General features: G+C 38.2%; 1 protein-coding gene across 1 annotated transcript; it reads left to right on the forward strand.

Annotated features, from left to right (window-relative positions):
* The first annotated feature begins 131 nt into the window (after positions 1-131).
* Positions 132-15,293, forward strand: LOC121511790 (cystathionine gamma-lyase-like). The gene is given in 11 exon segments (XM_041790586.1): positions 132-355; positions 3,308-3,389; positions 3,523-3,659; positions 3,840-4,055; positions 4,192-4,249; positions 4,968-5,045; positions 6,825-6,977; positions 8,811-8,932; positions 10,495-10,547; positions 10,950-11,088; positions 13,739-15,293. Coding segments are annotated over 11 exon segments (1,227 nt in total). The 5' UTR covers positions 132-181; the 3' UTR covers positions 13,754-15,293.
* The last annotated feature ends 218 nt before the right edge of the window (positions 15,294-15,511 follow it).

Here is a 15,511-nt window from a genome sequence, read left to right on the forward strand (position 1 = left end):
TTTGGATGTCCCTGCGGATCAGTCAATGCTGTTCTCCGCTTGTCGATGAGCGCTGATTGGCTGATCCCGGCAAGCACAGTGCAGGCCTTGAACATGGCTTTTGTCTTCACCAAACTGTGTTAATGACAATGTAAACAAGCTAAGGTTCACTCCAGTCCACATCTGTTGCGTTCTGTCTGTCATGGAGCAAAATCACCAGAACGAGCTATTCGCCAGCTTCAGCACAGCCTTTAAATCATTTGCCACAGAAGCTATACATGTAGGACAAAAACCGGAGCAATGGAAGTCAATGGCTGCGGTACCACCAATTTCTCTATCTACCACGTTCAAGCAGAACGGACCAGGAAACCATGCTGTAAGTAGCCCTATATGACTTGGACTTGGTTAATTTCAGAAAGTGGGCCAAGGAAGGTGATGGTGAATGATATGGTACTATGCACATGCATATAGCTCATATGCTGGGTCATGCATTAGGACTGCTGTGGTCCATAAATGAGATGTCCATAAATGTAGAGTTGTTTTTTGGGACATTTCAGACATGAATACATATCAGCAGGATAAGTTTCTATGCATCTTCTGAGCATTAAGTTTAGAATATGTAATGTGAAGAAAGGGCTAGATATTTTGTTAACCCCAACATGTATTCCAGCCTCAGAGCAACATATGAACCATAAAAGTAATTTAAAATTTTTTTGATAAATTAGAAAGGCCTCCCAAAAATCTAGACTTTGAATATCCTTCAGGTCCTCAAAACAGCAAACAAATGGCTAACCTATTTTTTAAAACAAATAGTCAATTACAGAACAGAACTGTGGCAAAAAACTAGAACCAGAGTTTGAATCTATGGACAACTTTAGCACCAGATACTATCCAAATCATGCTTCTTACAAGCTTTAATACTGTTCATGTTGTATTAGGACAATTCAATACATGGGGAACTATGCGGAATGACAATGCAGAGCTCTTTTTTTTTTTTTAAAATAATCCTATGTGACGTGTGTTATCCACCTGTACTTCCTCTCAAAAATCCCACAGATGTGCACAGGCCTAAGAATAAAATCAATCCCAGGCCTAAATAGGATGTACTGGATTAATATGTATTTTGCCAACCCTTTCAGTTTTTTATTATTAGGTAAGCATGAATTTCTTCATTTTCCAAGAGGGAACAAATATGTGACAGAGAATTGATACACTTTCAAATGGTGCATGTAACACTTTCATTTCCTTTTTCATACTTAGTTATTAATGCACAAAGCCATCCAGTAGTATGGTGTTTCCACAAAGCAGCATGGTTCAGTTTGATTTACAATTATTTGCATTTTGACTATCAAAAGTAGGGGAAAGGGTGTCCAAACAACCAATCAATACTGTCCTGCTTTTATGGCTGTGGAAACACAAGCAAAGTCAGGATTAGCTACTAAACCAGACTTTGTGGAAATGCACCAGAAGTGAACTTTATTTTGTGTTATCCAAATCACTGTCCACATATTTTAGAAACTACAGTCCATATTGTATGTTTGGATTTTTATATACTCTTAAGTCTACTTCACATTACTTGTTTTTGCCTCTGTCATGCCACAGCTCTTACCACCCTCAATTAATTGACCAGTACCTGCTGAGCCCACTGCTTATGCTGATCCCCTGACTTCTTTACCTTGTTTTTGGAGTATGTTTGGTCTCACTGAAAAAGCTCAAACCTAGAATAGCAGTTTAAAAACCTCTTTAAACATCCAAACAGTGGCCTTTGCTTGTTCAGTAATAAAACGAGGAACCTGCCAAACCAAACTTAGCACGATAAATGAGGACATTTTTTTTTTGGTCATTTATTTTTTTGTTATAACAATGCTTCTTGACAATATATTGTATACCATTGTAAAGCCGATTATCTCCCTTTAAATGGGGACACATTTATAAGAAACATGAAATGCATCTGTGGGATGAGCAGCAGAGCTGAGTATGTGGGCTGTGCCCATAAAAAAATTTGCCAAATCCTCTCTGCCAATGCCAAACAGCTTATTCTGCTATTGACTCTTGTTTGGTGGATTGGATGATTGAAGTCTGAAGAAACAAGGCATACAAGTACATCTAAAAAAATTAGAATATCATGAAAAAGTTCAATATTTTTTGTCACTCTTTTCTGTAAGTAAAACCCATATATCATATAGACTCATTACACAGAGTGAAACATTTCAAGCCTTTATTTCTTGAAATGTTGATGATTATGGGTTACAGATAAGAAAACCCAAAATTCAGTGTCTCAAAAAATTAGAATATTGCATAAGATCAATAAAAAAGGATATTTTAACAGAAATATCAGGCTTCTGAAAAGTATGTTCATTTCTATGCCTTCAATACTTGGTTGGGCCTCCTTTTGCATGAATTACTGCATCAGTGCGGCGTGGCATGGAGGCCATCAGTCTGTGGCACTGCTCAGGTGTAATGGAAGCCCAGGTTGCTTTGATAGCGGCCTTCAGGTCATCCGCATTGTTGGGACTGGTGTCTCATCGTCCTCTTGACAATACCTCATAGATTCTCTATGGGGTTCAGGTCAGGCCAGTTTTCTGGCCAATCAAGCACAGTAACACCATGGTCATTGAACCAGCTTTTGGTACCTTTGGCAGTGTGGGTGGGTGCCAAGTCCTGCTAGAAAATGAAATCAGCATCTCCATAAAGCTTGTCAGCAGAAGGAAGCATGAAGGTCTCTAAAATGTCCTGGTAGATGGCTGAGTTGACTGTGGACTTCAGAAAACACAGTGGACCGACACCTGCAGATGCCATGGCAGCCCAAATCATCACTGACTGTGGAAACTTTACACTGGACTTCAAGCAATGTGGATTCTGTGCCTCTCCACTCTTTCTCCAGCCTCTGGGACCTTGAACTGTCAATCCAGTAATGCTGCAACTTGGTTTTGCAGAACACCAGTTCCATGCAGATTCTTGGAACAGACACCTACTGACCTCTGTTGCAAGGCCCATACTCATGAGTGCTGACAATCAGGTGGCTGATTGGCACCTGACTGTCAGCACCTGGGGGTACCAGAAACTCAGGGTCAATAGCAACAGCAAAACAAGCTGTTTGGCATTAGCTGAGCAGATTTGGCAAATTTTTCATAGCCTCAACCCACATTCTCACCTCTGCTGTCCATCCAACATATGCATGTTCCTTACAAAACGTGGCACCATTTAAAACTCAAATAAACAACATTATAAGTAGCATTGCTATGTTATTTTCTGTGATTCGATATCTCTTTGCTATTGTCCATGATTTTGGTGACTGAAATGTCTTTTTTTGTTTTGTTTTCTGTAGGGGTTTGAATATAGCCGGAGTGGAAACCCTACAAGAAACTGTCTGGAGAAGGCTGTGGCTGCTTTAGATGGAGCAAAGTATAGTAAGTAAGACTGTTCCGTGCCAAGCATATTCCACAAAGACATGACACATATAATCACGTTGTTTTCAACAAAGCAGCTCTAATAATGAACGGATTTGCAACTTCAAAGTCTTTAGTACTTTTTTTCCTGCAGGCCTTGCTGTTGCCTCAGGGGTGGCAGCTACACTGACCATCACACACTTACTAAAGGCTGGTGATGGCATTGTCTGCATGGATTATATAAATGGTGGTAAGAAAAGCCTAATACTATTTTTTCCAAAGGATTGTTTTGTTGGTCTAAGCTGGTGTGAGTTTAGTACAGCCTGTTTTCGAACAGGTTTTTTTAATTTAAGGTCTATAACTAACACACAAAAAACTCCCAAACCTCAGAGTTGCATAATTGTTGCATAAGCATGCGTTTTCTGTTGCTTTACAGAAGTCATTACGAATCAGCTTTTTTTTGTAAACCAGTACCAGCAAATGATCATTCATTACATCCCCCTCCTAATGATGCAGCAACAATGAAATGACATAATCCCTGTCGTGTTGTAGCTGGTGTGGATTGAGACGCCCACCAACCCCACCATGAAGGTCGTTGACATCAGAGCCTGTTCTGAGTTGGTCCATGAGCACAACAAAGACATACTGGTGGTCGTGGACAACACTTTCATGTCCGCCTATTTCCAGGTGAGAGCGACAGATGTGAGCTTCCCGCTCTTTTGAAGTGGAAGGAGTGGTTTAATAGTTTCCTGCTGTTGAATTCCAGCTCATGTGGAAATGAGTCACCGATTAACATGTGTCTGTTTGTCTTGTGCTCTTTTAGCGCCCCTTGGCTTTGGGAGCTGATATCTGCATGTATTCAGCCACCAAATATATGAATGGTATGTTGTAAACTTGGACTTCCAACATGACCAAAGTTTTTGCAATAATTGCACTTGAAAGTTGTTGTGCAGATAAACAAAGCTCCACCTATAATGTAGCAAAAAGACACATGCAAACAAATTATGTAAAGCACAAATATTTTGATACAGTTTTTACAGGTTGACCAGATACAGGAAGTTAAAAGTTTACTTTTGCTGACCAGCTGGGTTTAAAAAATGGGTTTTCAAAATTTGAAGCCTCCTTTACCTATTTGGCTAGAGTTATTCATATGCTGTAGCTAATTCTCATTTGGGCTGGAAGTTCTGAAAAAATATGTTGCGTACAAATGGTTAAAAAAAATGAGATGAGATGAATGAGATGAAAAATTTAAATCTGTGATCACATGATTATGATGCCCTGAGAGTTACAGAAAGTGAGACATAAATAATTTTATATATATCCAGTGCTTAACAAATTTATTAGACCACCACCCAAAGTAAGGTTTATGCCACAGCTGTCCTGAATTAACAGCATTGGCAATTACCAAAATCATTTTTTAATGTTTCTGCAATGGTTAATACACCAATATGTAGAAGCTCTTTAATCAAAATGATATTTTTAATGCTAAAATATAATTAGTATTGTTATCCATGAATTTTCAAATTTACTGATTTACAAAAATTTTTGTTCTTTCTCTTAAAATCTCAGCATGCTCTATCCTGCCTTTTATTTTGACAGGTCACAGTGATGTGGTGATGGGTCTGATCTCTGTAAATCAGGAAGATCTGTATGAGCGACTGAAGTTTTTGCAAAATGGTACATGACTCAATGCCACATGATGGGAATTGTCAATGGGTAACTGCATTATCAGCCTTTATAAAGACCAGTTCAGACCAAAGATTTGTGGCGTAACAAAACTGTTTTACGACATCGGTTGTGATGGTTGCAGCTGTCTGAACTGAGCCATTGCAGCTCAAATCTAGTCATCTGATGCTGTTGCCTGCGATTTCGTTTGCCAAACCACAAACAGCTGGTTTTTGGATGTTGCAAGCAGATATGTAGGAAATAAAGAAATGCCAAAAACACTGATTAGAAAAAGAATATTCTTTTTGATAAAATGCTGCTGTGAACTCATGCATTACCAAGACTTTATAGATACAGAAAAAGGTCATTATTGTCCTTCTTCTAGAGAGAGATTGATTGCACAGTAACTCTAGAAAAAATCACTTTAAGTTGATTAACTGTGGGAGTTCTTACAATGGAAAAGACATATCATCTTCTCCAGTCGCATTTGTCAAAACTCAAAGGAATCTTGCAGAGTGGCCTGTCACAAGCAGTTGAGAGTTTAAACTAGTCTTGTCACAAATCTTTGGTCCTTAGGTTGTATTGCACAGTAGACTAGTACTGAAATAAACCAACATTTAAATTATATAGTTAGAAAGCCTAACCCACCTACAGCCTAAGCCACATGTAGGCAGTTTTCAGGTGTCTCTATACATCAGCAAAATTGGACGGAAACTGAGTGTATGTAATACACATAACAAAAATATAAACACAGCACTTTTGTTTTTGCTCCCATTTTTCATGAGCTGAACCCAAATACTTTTTCTATGTACACAAATAGCCTATTTATCTCAAACATTGTTCACAAATGTGTCTAAATCTGTTAGTGAGCACTTCTCCTTTGCCAAGATAACCCATCCCCCTCACAGGGGTGGCATATCAAGATGCTGATTAGACAGTATGATTATTGCACAGGTCTGCCTTACGCTGGCCACAATTAAAGGCCACTCTACAATGCGCAGTTTTACTGTACTGGGGGGTCCAGGGGGGTTAGAAAACCAGTCAATATCTGGTGTGACCACCATTTGCCTCACGCAGTGTAACACATCTCCTTTGCATAGAATTGATCAGACTAAAAAAATTAATCAAAAATTAATATCAATGTTTGGAACGTGAGTTAGAGGTGTGACTGATTTACTCGTCTGATATTTTGGGTTGAGGAAACATGTTGTTGCAGTTTTATTTACAGAAATTAATTGTTCATTTGTTTAGAGACAAATATTAAGCAAGTATAGTGTTGCCACACAGTTGAGCAATTATAGCCAAAGCTAATTTGCAATTCTGATCCCCAGCTGGGCCAAGAGAATTTACCATTTAACAGACTCCCCAGAGTGTATTTTGGGTTTTTTTTTTTCAATATGTGCAAATCTAATTTTCAAAACCTCAGAAGAGACAAAACTTTGTGCCTCCTGATTTTGCCAGCTGTTTAAGTCATGGCAGGCAAGACAGCAAACATTTGCCTCATCCATTTTTATCTGATATTGTTCTGTAATAAGACGTTAGGTCACAGTACTCAGAGAGAGTCATCACCCCCAGCTCTGCCACACTCAGTATTTGGTTACACAGTTGTTATAGCCTGACCTACATTCACTCATTAAATGAGCCCAACATGATCCTCACAGCTAAAGTTAAGACCAAACTTAAAACCTTTTCACACTGCAATATTAGTTTATACTTTTGTTGTTTGCAACATCTGTATTAAACATGTCTTAGTATAATTGCTGTGTTTTCTCTCATCTTGCCTTGGTTCAGCTCTTGGCTGTGTTCCATCTCCCTTCGACTGTTACCTGTGTAACAGAGGGCTGAAGACGCTTCACCTGAGGATGGAGCGACACTTCAAGAATGCCATGGCGGCGGCTAAGTTCCTGGAGGCCGATCCCCGGGTGGATCGTGTCCTCTTCCCAGGTGATTCTTCTGCAATGACATATTTATACCAAAATGTTGAGACATGCTTGCTTTTGCTTCAGTGCATGCTGAACACAGCACCAAAGGCAATACCCTTTCAGTTTAATGGTAAGGTCTGTTCACAAACTGTTACCAGACAAGAGGTGATTTAATGGCAGAATTGTTCATGGGTCATTTTGGTTCAAAGAGAGGTTTTTTTTAGGTATTTTTTTACAGTCTCCCTATAAAACAGAATTAATCAGTGACAGATTTAATCTAAAAACTTCTTAGTCAGTTGACCTCTGCACAAACAGTGTACATGTTCTTATAAAAAGAAGTTATTGGTGGTTATGATCCAGCAGAGCTTGGCTTATAAGCAAAAATGAAATCTGCTCACAATTATAAAATCATAAAAACATGGTTCCACAGACCCTACGTTCTTTTATCTTGTTATAAAAAGGTTGCTACTTATTTACAGCCACATGATCTTGGTTGTTTTATATGCAATCCCCTGATATCCATTAACCAATGTGTTTTATACATGATCATCGTTGCTTCAGATGACATCCACAGAAACATATTACGTGTTCATCTGCAGCAGTTTGAAGGCAGTAAGCTAAAGGTCTATGAGTGCGTTTGAAATGAACAATAATCAGTTCAGATTATTAAGGTGTACACAAACTCACAGACTAGCTAAGTGGGCAAGTGTAACATGCAATATGGAAATCCATCAGCTGTGTGTGTTGTGGGTCTGAATGAAGGATCTCTCTGCTCTGGTCATGTTTGAAACCTATGTATGTTTTTTGCTTATTTATGTTTATAAAAATATAGTAAATCGTTAAATAAAACAGTATAATGTCAAATCCGATTTTAAAAAAATGTTTTAAAAATGACATAAATAATTCAGGCAGCAAATTAATAACAATTTAAAGCCAAAACACCTATTTTTAGTTATTTTTCTTTACATAAATAAACATCATTCTAACATCCACATGAATATGCATCTAAAAGAGCAAGTCCTTAACGAGGAGCAGTGGGTTTATCCACCTATAATAAATACTAGGACAAAACAGATAAATATTACATTTACGCTCCCAAAACTATTAAAACTGGTGCAAAAGATGCCGAACCTTGCATAGAACACTGCACATCAGCTTGTCTGCATATAAATTGTGATTAAAACTTTTAGACATTTTTCAGGGGAGAATGGCATAATATTACCCTACCTCTATGCTAACGGCTATTTTTGATCGCAAAATTCAAATAACAATCAAAAAACAACATTTCATGTAATGCATTTAGACATACAATGCAAAGTGTCCAAGTGCCTGTCAGTTTACAATATTGAAAAAAAAAATAAAATAAAAAGAAGGTGAATACCCAGTGAAATTAAATGGAAATCCAGTTTCTATCTGATTATTTTGTATGTTGTTAAAATGAAGTACGTTTCAGATGCTTTCTTGTTTTGTTCTGCATAGTTTTGTATCTTTAAGAAAAGAGATCAAAACTGAGCTTTTTAGCGGGCTATTTCATTCTATGGATGTGGTATTTCCATGCTAATGGCATTGGCAAGAGTGCTCACTGCGCGTGTACGTCACGCGCACGCACGTGTCTACATCATCACATCCACACCTATGGTCCACACACACATAGTTCCCAAAATACGCAGGAAGGTGGAAAAAAGACACTCCAAAATGTGAACTATTATGAAAATTTTGTATTTTGGTAAAATTAATTGGCTATAACTTTATGAAACTGCTACACACGCCTCTACTTACCTTCACTGTGTTGGATAACAATCATCCCATTGTCCATCCTGACTTGTTCTGTCCTCTTCTCCTTCTTCTGATGTAGGCCTGTCCTCCCACCCGCAGCATGATGTAATGAAGAGACAGTGCACCGGATGTCCCGGGATGATCATCTTCTATATTAAGGGGCAACTGGAGCATGCGACCGCTTTCCTTAGTAACCTTAAAGTAAATAATTGCTTTTATTCAATGTGAATGATCTCTTCACTTACATAGATACACAGACAAACAGGGCAAGTCAGTGACATAAACCCTTCAATACAACAGAGACACAGATGCATACGAAAAGAACGTAGGCAAGTCTGAGGTTGCACACTGCTGACATGTTCAGTGAGTCTCACACAGTTAAATGAAGAAATTAGATAGCTTGCCTATTTTTCGATGGCCTGTGTGCAGTTCCTGGCTACTTGCAAGCATTTGTGTTTGCACAATGTTATGCTTGATCTCAGATCTGGCCAACAGCCAGACTGTCTTGGATAAGATAAGCCTTTATTAATTGTACAAAATATTGACAGTGAAGTGGTGTTATATTACTTGATATCATTACACATGTGAAAATAATGATCAAGAGCAAAGAAAAAATTGCACACTTTGGATAAATGGCTGTGATATCTGTGGGACTGTAGTAGTCTATTCAAGAGTTCATATACATATTTGTGTGTGTCTATACGTTCATTCACACATGCATATACACATAGATATATCTATGTGGCATTTACAACTAGAAAAGCACTCAGATGTCTCGTGTGTGTAGATAATGTTTATGCACGTGTTTTAGATAAAGGATAAAAGCCGTGCAAATATACTTGTGTGGCTACAAATTTATTGGGGTTGCACACCTAAGTATCATCTATAGTATCAGTTGCTTACAGTATATGATCTATTTCCTCTAAGTGTGTACCAAAATCAAGGCTGCAACATATGACTTTTTGATTGTTGATTAGTGGCTGATTATTCAAGGTATTTTCAGATAATCTGATAATGCTTGGCACAGTTGCTTGGTGGCTCTTATTAAACTAATATACCATAAAAATGTATATGTCTTGGCTTTGAGCATTACTATAGTTCATACAGGAAAGATAATTCTGTTTATGTGTATCCTAGTAACAGCATCAATATAATAAGAGTTTATTTCACTGTTTATTGGTAGAAGTGGAGGAAACAAAGGAGATGAAAAGGAGGGAAACAGAGTAACTGAATGTTAGAGTTGATTGTAAAAGTGACAAATGCTCAGTGTGTCTTATTTTTAAAGAGTACACCTTACCAATATGCCTTCTTGACAATGAAGGTCCACTTTACAAATCTTACAGACAATAATTTTGTTATACCAGAAGCATAGTTTTGTTTGTGAACAGCTGAGTGCTGCAGTGTAGATGATAACGGGCATAGTCATGGATTTGCATATGCAGCTCTCAGCAAAGATAGTCATTACATGAGAAGGCATAGTCCTCATCAGTCTCCATTCTGGAAAATTATATGTCTGTGTATGGCATAAAAACATGCAGTTATCTAACCACTAAATCACTCACAAGTAACTCTATCTTCAACTATTTTTTAAAATCTATTTATGTCAAAAATGTTATCAACCCTGATGAAAATGATCCTGAAAAAAAGTTTTGTAGTTGTATTTTCTTCTTGTGTTTATTAAATTCTATCTGTGATTTTCTATTTATACACATTACGCATGCTCAACATTTATTTCACATCATGTTTTGTGTGTGTTACTTCAGATGTTTGCAATAGCTGAAAGTCTGGGTGGATTTCAAAGTTTAGCAGAACACCCGTAAGTGTCCTTGCATGATTTTGTAATACAAGAATCATTCAACCTTATGATTAAACAATTTAATTTGATTATTCAGTCAATAAAAAATGTTCATTTTTTATTTTCTTAAGTTCAGCTAAGCTGAAGTCTTTTTAGTTAAATATCAGCATGAGTAAGCACAGTTCTATATTTCAGTTTATAAGCAGGATAAAACATATATAAAGCAACTGTTTTTAGATGTAATATAGCCAAGGTACCACGAGGGGGCAGCAGAGATCTAAAATAAAATATATTCTGATTTTAATTGAGGGTCTCTGTCTCCATTGTAAAGCAAGCATGCCTGCTTGAACAACTACTACAGCAGCAGACTGTTTTCTATGTATGGCTCATATCTAAGTAGGTCTGTCTCCATTGTAATTTCAGGGCAAGAATGACTCACGCATCCATCCCAGAAAAGGAGAGGTGTGTCTTGGGAATCAGTGACACAGTGATCCGGCTCTCAGTGGGTCTGGAAGACCAGGCAGACATCATTAAAGACCTGGAGCAGGCACTAGATGCGGCTGTAAGTAACAACCTATGCATCAACTAGTATTTTTCCTCAGTGAAAAAAAAAGTTTTAAAAACCTGACCCATGAAGATTTATAGAATATTTCAGGCTGGCTGCTCCCAAAATCTTCCTGAGTTGCTTGCTCACACATGCAGCCTTCAGTTTGAGGATGCAGGACGTGATGTGGAAATGTCAGTTAAAGCTACAGACTCTGATGCTAAGATGACTATTTCTGCCTTTTTTTCTCTAAGGTTGGATGATACATGAGGTCTCTGATCCATGTGCTGAAGGTTGGAGGAAATCTGTCTTTCTATTTTAGCAGTATAAGTCTCTTTGCCAAGAGTGTAGAAAATGCTATCATTTTTTGATATTGAGATCTTGAGGTACTGTTCCAAATATTATATTATGGCAATTATGGCAAAAGGTTCTATGGATAATCCTACAATATGGATAATCCTACACTATCAACCTTTTATTTAGAAAAATGTGGGTTATTCACAGTATTATACAGAAGCACAACACTACCTAAAATAGTCGAGTAGCACAGCGACGGCTCTGATTGGTGAGGCCCACTGCGACCTGTGAATTTCAGATGTAGGCTGCTCCTAGTGAAGTTAATGGTCATGGGAATTTGGCAGTAACTGTTGAGCTCTGTGGTGATGAAAGTTAGTTCCACATACATCACTTACCACAAGATCAGCCAGTATAAAAGTTTCAGTTGCAGCAGCTGGTTCTAACCTATAGAGGGCAGTCATTGTGCATGTTTTTAATACAATTGTTGACTTTCAGTACTTTGAGCTCAAATGTCAAGATTTGGACCCTAACTCATCAAAATTGCTGCCCAAACCCATATTCATAGGTTTTCATCTAAAAGGTGTCTGAGGGTTTAGTTACTTTAAAGCATGGAGATGTCTATGTTCTCCAAGTTTTACCCAGAAAAAGACATGAAATCTTTTTAACCTGTATTGGTATTTATTGCAAAACAACTATTTTGCTCTCTTCTCTTGGACCTTTGTGGTGTTATTGCTGTAAAGGACACTTAGATATCACGTGTGATTTTGTAATCATTAGTCGGAGGATGAATGCACCCATGCATTTATCTACTTTAGATTGTAACTTATCTCAGAGAAATGCCATGCAAATATCTCTATTAATGATCAAAAGCACAGGGCCCTTTTTAACTTTTGAAGCAACATTTTCCAGTACAAAACATAGAACATATTTGACCTGTATAGTGCAGAACATAGCACATCTGTCACTATGAAGACAAGTCAGACCTGGAGACCAAGTGGGAGTTATCTTGGATCATTTAGGGAGAGCCAGACCAGGAAGAGTTGCAGACCAAGACCAAGATTGGGTTAGGTATGCAGCAGTTGCACACTGTGCACTTCATAGAGGGCTGTGGCGCATCCACTTTCCCTATGAGCCTCCCTCTCTCCCCATGCTGAATGACCAGATCCATCATGCACAGTGATATTTCTGTATCTGTGCTGCAGTCTGAGCAGGGGGGAGTCTCCCTCAGGGCCATTCACAGGAGGGATATTTCTCCATTTTTCACCTGCTCAGCACAGTTTATGTTTATGTGTCTCAAGAATCACTTTCCTTTGTATCATCCAAAGTATGGAAAATTGGCTTTAGACTTTAACAGACTCAAGTCTTAAAAATACTTTAGTAGATTTATTTGTTGCATGCTCTTTTCTTTCAAGTGTATTTGCTGTGTGAAGCCTTCAAATATGTCTCCTTTGGATGCCAACAGCAGCATTCCCAGAATTCACATTCCAGCTTACTGCATGGGTTCAGCTTCTCACCTTTGTGCACCTTTCCCTCTCAGATCTGGCCGTGTTAATCCAGACATCTGTGTTTTTATCACATTTCTCTCTGCTGAAACAGCCGGTGTTGGCATCTGAGGTTTTATTACACCTCCATCTTTCTCCCTGTCCTGGCATGGCAACTGAGGTTTTGACCGAATGCATAATATGTGGATCATTTTATTGATATTTCCTGTCGGTGTGGAAGGTTTATGGATGTGTATTTTATATTCTGCAATGACTTTTTAAATGTGGAAAAAAACTAATGAAACAGCAAATATGCAGCAGCTCATTTAGAATCAATCTGGCATTTGAGGAACCAAGGTTGGCTCATATTAAAACTGTATTTGTGGAGCTCAAGTTTGCTGGCTTTGGATGGTTCACCTGTTCTACCGTCAGAAGGGAATTTGGGTTTTCTGAAACCTTTTTTCACCACTGTGTGCAGCTTTCAGCAGCCTGCACTTCGTTTCCTCATGATACAGATAATGTCTCTGAGTCCCTCGTCTGCCCAGCTGAATCAAATGGAGATTAAATGGAGACAAATATCTCTAAGAACAGTCTTTGCGCCCGGCAGATGCACCTCTGATGGGTGAAGCATTTAATTGGAGGGGATGGAGGGTCAGATGAGGGCAGGTGGTTAAAGTTGCAGCTAAGTGACTCATCCTTGGGTTGGATTGGAACCACAAATTTAGTGCAGTATCCAAGGTGATGCTGGAAAGTGCATGTTTTTGGTGTTTTTTAAAACCTGTTCTCTCTGCCATGGATCCTATTTTAAAGAAGCTAGACTTGACCTGAGTCATGCTGCATTTTCTTTAATGGTACTAATCAGTTTTTCTTTTCCTGTTGTCTTCCATTAGCATCCAAAGAAGTGAACAGTTGTCATCAAGATGACCTCAAGGCTGAGGTTGAATCAGGATGATGCTCAGAGGTACATCAAGTCGTAAATCATTGCAAATCAATGTTTTGTACCTCAGTTAAGTGCGCAAACAACAGAAATTCACCTATTAATAGACAGGGAACACTTAAATTAAAAACATAATTTTTGAAATTTTTGCAGATTTATTAAAAAGGAAAAGAACTGAAATATCATATTGTCATAAGAATTCAGACACTTTGCAAAAACACTTACATTAAGCTCAGATTCCTTCCATTTCTCTTGATCTTTGCTGAGATGTTTCTACGCCTTGATCGGAGTCCACTTGTGGTAAATTAAATTGATTGGACAGACCTTTCTATAGAAGGTCTCACAGCTGGAAAAGCATATCAGAGCAAAAAGCAAGCCATGAGGTCAAAGGAACTGCCTGAGAGACAGGATCATTAAAGTTTGGCACAACCATGACTTTCCCAAGAGCTGGTCATCCTGCAAAACTGAGTAATTGGGAGAGAAGAGCCTTAGTAAGAGAGGTGACCAAGAATCTGATGGTGACTCTGACTGAGCTCCAAAGATCCTGTGGGGAGATGGGACACAGTTCCTGAAGGACAACCACCACTGCAGCCCTCTACTGATCTGGGCTTTATAGTCGAGTGGCAAGATGGAAGTGTCTCCTCAGTGCAAAACACATGAAATACCACTTAAACTCTACTCTTAGTATTCTAGTGGTCTACGCCCCATGTACAGAGACTGCTTCTCAAAAGCAGTCAGCCAAGGTTAAAATCCAATCTGTGGCTGTTCTCATGCATGTCAGTCCTGACTCTCTGTCTCCCCTGTTTCCAGCTATCCACTATCCTTCCCTATAAAGCCCGCAAATAAATCTTAAAAAGGAATGCTACGTGTCATTACATGAAAACAGAGTAAAATGAAATGTATGGATACATGTCTGCATCAGGCTACCATGCATCATCATTTTTTTGCTGCATTTTCTCACACTAACCACTGCCTTAAAGTATAAATTATGTCTTTAAAACTCGAAACTTTGCTTTGTTAAGCATAAGCTTTGTGAAAAAGAACAAATTCATATCTAAGAATAAGGAAATAATGGTTGTGAAAATTTTAAATCTGCTCTGATTTTCTGAATTAACAGGAAAATTTGTGGTCAATTCAGTAAACATGGAACAGAGTTTTATTTTTCCTTTAAATTCTGAAATAAGTTTCCCATTTATAAGAAAACTACCCTGTTTAAGTTAATTGGGAATTTTAGTCTCAACAGACAAAATGACTTTGGTCCACTTAACTATAGAATTTCCCAAATTTCTTTTAGTCGATTCTTATTGAGATTACATGTTAATTTTCTTTAACAGTGGCTTTCTCTTTGCCACTCTCCCATAAAAATGATCTTATCTAGGCAGATTTCCATATGTGCCATATACCTTCCTGATGGATTTAACTGAACTCCGGGGGATGTTCAGTGTCCTAGACATTTTTTTTGTATCCATCACCTGACCTTTCGTTAACTTTTTCTCTGAGTTGCTTGGATTGTTATTTTGTCTTCATGGTGTAATGGTAGCCAGGAATACTGATTGACCAGTGAGGGAACCTTCCAGACACAGGTGTCTTTATACTATAATTACAGTACTTGAGACACATTTCCTGACACATTCCCTAACCCATTTCACTAATTTTGAGCTGACTAGCACCATTTGACTGAACCTATATTGAATTAGGTCAGTCATTTTAAAGGGGGTGAATATTT

Source organism: Cheilinus undulatus, linkage group 7, assembly GCF_018320785.1.
Source record: "Cheilinus undulatus linkage group 7, ASM1832078v1, whole genome shotgun sequence".
NCBI classification, from domain to species: domain Eukaryota; kingdom Metazoa; phylum Chordata; class Actinopteri; order Labriformes; family Labridae; genus Cheilinus; species Cheilinus undulatus.